This window comes from Pelecanus crispus, chromosome 12, assembly GCF_030463565.1.
Source record: "Pelecanus crispus isolate bPelCri1 chromosome 12, bPelCri1.pri, whole genome shotgun sequence".
Classification (NCBI taxonomy): Eukaryota; Metazoa; Chordata; class Aves; order Pelecaniformes; family Pelecanidae; genus Pelecanus; species Pelecanus crispus.
Genome location: NC_134654.1, coordinates 3,749,572 through 3,753,408, shown reverse-complemented (window position 1 = coordinate 3,753,408; position 3,837 = coordinate 3,749,572). Strand labels below are relative to the sequence as shown.

The following is a 3,837-nucleotide window of genomic DNA, read 5'->3' as shown; positions in this document are numbered from 1 at the left end:
AAAAAACCCTATGATTTAGATCAAGTCATAGATACTCATACTTCTAATTCAAAGGGAGTTGCTGGTATTGATCTTAAATTTTCCAGCTTTATACCCCGTTTAACCCGAGGGAACCCCCCGGGGACAGAAGGCTGCGGGGCCGGAGGAGCCACCCGGGCCAAGGCCTTCTCGTCCTGGGCCTTTCGTGCATGGCAATATTTCAAAGCCACTGACTTTACTAAAAACAATTACTCATTTTTTTAGTTCCTAACACAGTGTTTTCTGTGCCCTATGCTTAAAACAAGGTAAATAATAAAAAGTATTAGCGTATTTTGCAATGCAATCCCCCCACGGTAAATGTGTGGTTGCCTAGCAACGAGTCGAACCCGGAAGCCAAGAAAGCCCTCCGTGATTGGTTCGAATAGCGCAGAGGTGGCAGGCGGGAGCGGCTCAGTCTGCGATTTGCTGATTGGCGGCTCGGGGCCCTTTCCTGTCAGCTGATTGGCGCCGGGGCGGAGGCGGGAAGGACGGACGCTGAAGGGGCCGCCGGCGCCTGAGGTGAGCGGCCGGCGCGGCGCCCCTCGTCGCCTCCTGCGGGGTGGAGCGGCTGTGAGGGGCCCAGGCTCGCTCAGGGTGGGAGGAAAGAGGCTTTTTGGGGGCTCCCTGCCTCTTCAAGAAGATAAAGGAAATGCTCAGATGCTTCTGTGGAGGCTGGGGCGCGGCGACACGCGCAGGAGGATGACAGCAGCTTCCTCAGCGCTCCCTGCCCGCCGCCGCAGCGAGGCAGAAAAATTCTCCCCAGGGCTGGAGCTAGAGTAGGGCCAAGGTGGCGTCGGGATTTCCCTGGGGAGCGGCCCCGGTCCCCCCAGAGGCGCTCTCGGGCGGAGCGGAGGAGAACGGGACGAAGGGTCCCTCCACGTTCCCCGTGTCCCGGCCCGTTGCCGCCTCCTGCCCTTTTTGGTGTTGAATCCTTCCCACCGCCCGGACGGGGGCTTGTTTTTTTTTCTTTTTTTCCTGGGCAAAGCTCCATTCAAAGTAATGCTCGTTTAAGCGACCCCCCCGAATGTGTTAGGGAAAAGCCTTTTAATGGGGTGCGGTTACATTTTTTGGAAGAAGGGGTAGGATGTAAACTCATGTTAGCAACCTTTTTTTGCTAGGATTGCTTTTTCCTGCTGAGAAAGTTGATGATGAAGCTGAATCATGCCGTGCATTGGTGTTTTTTTGATGTATATGTTTACTCATTAAGAGCCAGATGAGGGCACAGGTTAGTGAGTTAATTTATCACAGTGAACCTGCCAGTTTAAAAATGCTCTTTTATTTTGTAGATGCTGAAAACCTACAAGAAAAGAAGTCTGTGTCGTTTAAAAAATGTAGGTTTTTTTTCTTAAGCCACCTATGCCTCTTCAGTCTTTTTAATTCAATAATTTCAAAATTTTGCGTGATAGGGAAATTGACTGTCTTTTATTATCCAGGGTGAGAGAAATGCAAGATAATACTCACAGAATAGTAAAATGACTGACATGTAATTTTCCCCTGAATAATTACTTTATTATTTGTGGAAAACAAGTGTTAGTTTTTAAGCATCTCATTTTTAAAGTCAGTGTCCAGTTTTATTTTCTCATTGTTATAAAGCACAGTACAAGCTACTGTTGACTGTATCTTTGTGGTTTGCAGTGGCTTGGAGTTCAAGCTAATGGACCTGCAGAATTGAAAAAGTGGCAATTTTTGGTTATTAAATATCCTAAAATGCTTTTCCCCCAAGGATTTGGGTTCTTATCACAACGATATCCAGTCTGAGAAATAGAATCTGAAACTACATTCATCACATTTTTATTTAAATTGCTGATGTTACTCATCAGGTGGTGGCAACTTGCTCTCGTTCGTAACAAGGACCGAGTCTGAACTGATGATGTGTAGTGTAAATTCCTGTACGCCAGTTCTGTTAATATCCTGAACTGCTTAGCCCCCTTATCAGGTTAGCAGTTTCTCCTTATTTTTGTTTGGTGCCATACGTTGTTTCAGGCTTGTCCTGGTTGTTAGTGTTGACTTGTTAGTACTATTTTTTTATTTCAGTTATAAACCTGAAGTAAACGGGAGGAAAAAGTGGCAATGCCTTCTGATGTGTCAGAATATACTATTGGGGGAGTGAAGATCATATTCCCTTGCAAGGCTTACCCGTCACAACTTGCTATGATGAATGCTGTAAGTAGAATTTATATTAACATTTGCTAAGCTAATAGCTTATAATTTTTGGTACCTTATCAGCATTTAGAAAACTAACATATTAAATTCAGAGCCTCCAATATCTTGAGGATTTAATTTGTAATGTGGCTTACTGTTCTCTGTACTGTACAATGATATCTGGCCCATGACTAGCGAATGCTGAACTACATTTTGGAATTGTGAACATTTATGCTAAGAAACAAGTTATGTGTTTGTAATATAAATGATTATTTCACTAGATATACTGTAATAGAAATTTTATATAATTTTGGAAGTATATAAGGAGGGAATGATTTAGTAAAACATCTGTATTTAAAACAGAACGTAGTATTTCAGTAAGTTTCACTATTTGATGAGTTTTTTAAAATGAATTATTACACTTTACACTTAAACATTTTCAAACAGCTTTAACCATTTTTAAACACTTTTTCTCTGTGGGACAAATGGTTTGATTGTCTGACAGGCGTTTTCAATGTTTTGTAAGACTAAAGAAAGCAAGCTGGTCATGTATTGCTGTTAGCAGGTATTTCATACCCGCCTGTAAGTGAACTTCAGAGCATTGCTAATGAGGGTGTTCCTCTTGAGAGAAACACAGCTAAGGCTTGTTGGCCTGTTATTATTAAAGGTGATTGGGGGGGGGGGGGGGTGTTTGGTTGTTTTGCTGGTTTTTGGGGGGTTTGTGTTTTTTGGGGTTTTTTCTTTTTTTTTTTAACAAGACAGCAGGTGTCCTATTTTTAGAAGTTACTTATATCTTTGCTAAAGGCATCCTCTTTGGGTTTTTCTCCATTAATTCTGGGTTTGTTCTTGTTATTCTCTTTAAAGATTGTTAAGGGCTTAAATAACAGGCAACACTGTTTGCTGGAGAGCCCTACAGGAAGTGGCAAAAGCTTGGCGCTACTTTGTTCTGCATTATCATGGCAGCAATCTCTGTATGGTAAGTTGTCTTAGTGTCTGTTTGCCCAGCTTTTATTACCAAAATATGTTATAATGAGTTACTGTTGTTGTTTATCAGCCCTTAAACGTTTGGTTTCAGGAATCAAACCAGGTCTTTGTCCACCATTATAGATATTGCCTTATTGGCAACATAAAACAGTAATAGCCGGTAATACTAAGATGGATTTAGCTATCTGTTATCATAAGGGAATTATATGGCTGTTGGAACTTTGAAAGAAAATACTGGTGGGTTGTAGTTATGCAGATCAAATTGAGAAAGAGGAGTGTTCTTCAGTTCTGCAAGTTGTTACAGTTCTTTGCAATGCTGTTCTTCAAAGGGCACTGATAGCTTGTTCAGACTTTGTAGAGACACGAGGTTTATAACTGGTACCTAAACAAAAGCTTTCATCTTAACTGTTTTGAAAGTCTAGTTGTCATGTATAGTTTTGAGCAGTTTTTAACGAAAGACAAATGACTCTGTCCTTTAGAGAAATCACTGCTTACGTCGTCATGTGAAAAGGAAGACAGAAAGCCAGAGGCCTCGCCGCCATGTCGCTGTATGTGTCATTCCCAATCTAAGAGCAATGAGGCTGCAATGAGTGTGAATCACGGTGCTTCTTGTTCTTTTAATAATTATGAAACAGGAAGTTCCATAAAACCTGGAAGCCTGCTAACAAACACAGGTAACTTCATACATAGGCA

The 3,837-nt window shown here is 42.1% G+C and overlaps 1 protein-coding gene across 2 annotated transcripts in view; it reads left to right on the top strand.

The window, feature by feature from the left end:
* Positions 1-1,928: 1,928 nt before the first annotated feature.
* BRIP1 (BRCA1 interacting DNA helicase 1) overlaps positions 1,929-3,837 on the top strand; it is a 63,339-nt gene continuing 61,430 nt past the window's right edge. For both annotated transcript variants that reach the window (XR_012831527.1, XM_075719520.1), the window contains exons 1-4: positions 1,929-1,954; positions 2,053-2,181; positions 3,025-3,136; positions 3,624-3,818. Coding sequence is in view for 1 of the 2 variants with exons in the window: in XM_075719520.1 (XP_075575635.1) it covers positions 2,089-2,181; positions 3,025-3,136; positions 3,624-3,818 (400 nt within the window). In the remaining variant the exon portion in view is untranslated. The remainder of the gene's footprint in view (positions 1,955-2,052; positions 2,182-3,024; positions 3,137-3,623; positions 3,819-3,837) is intronic.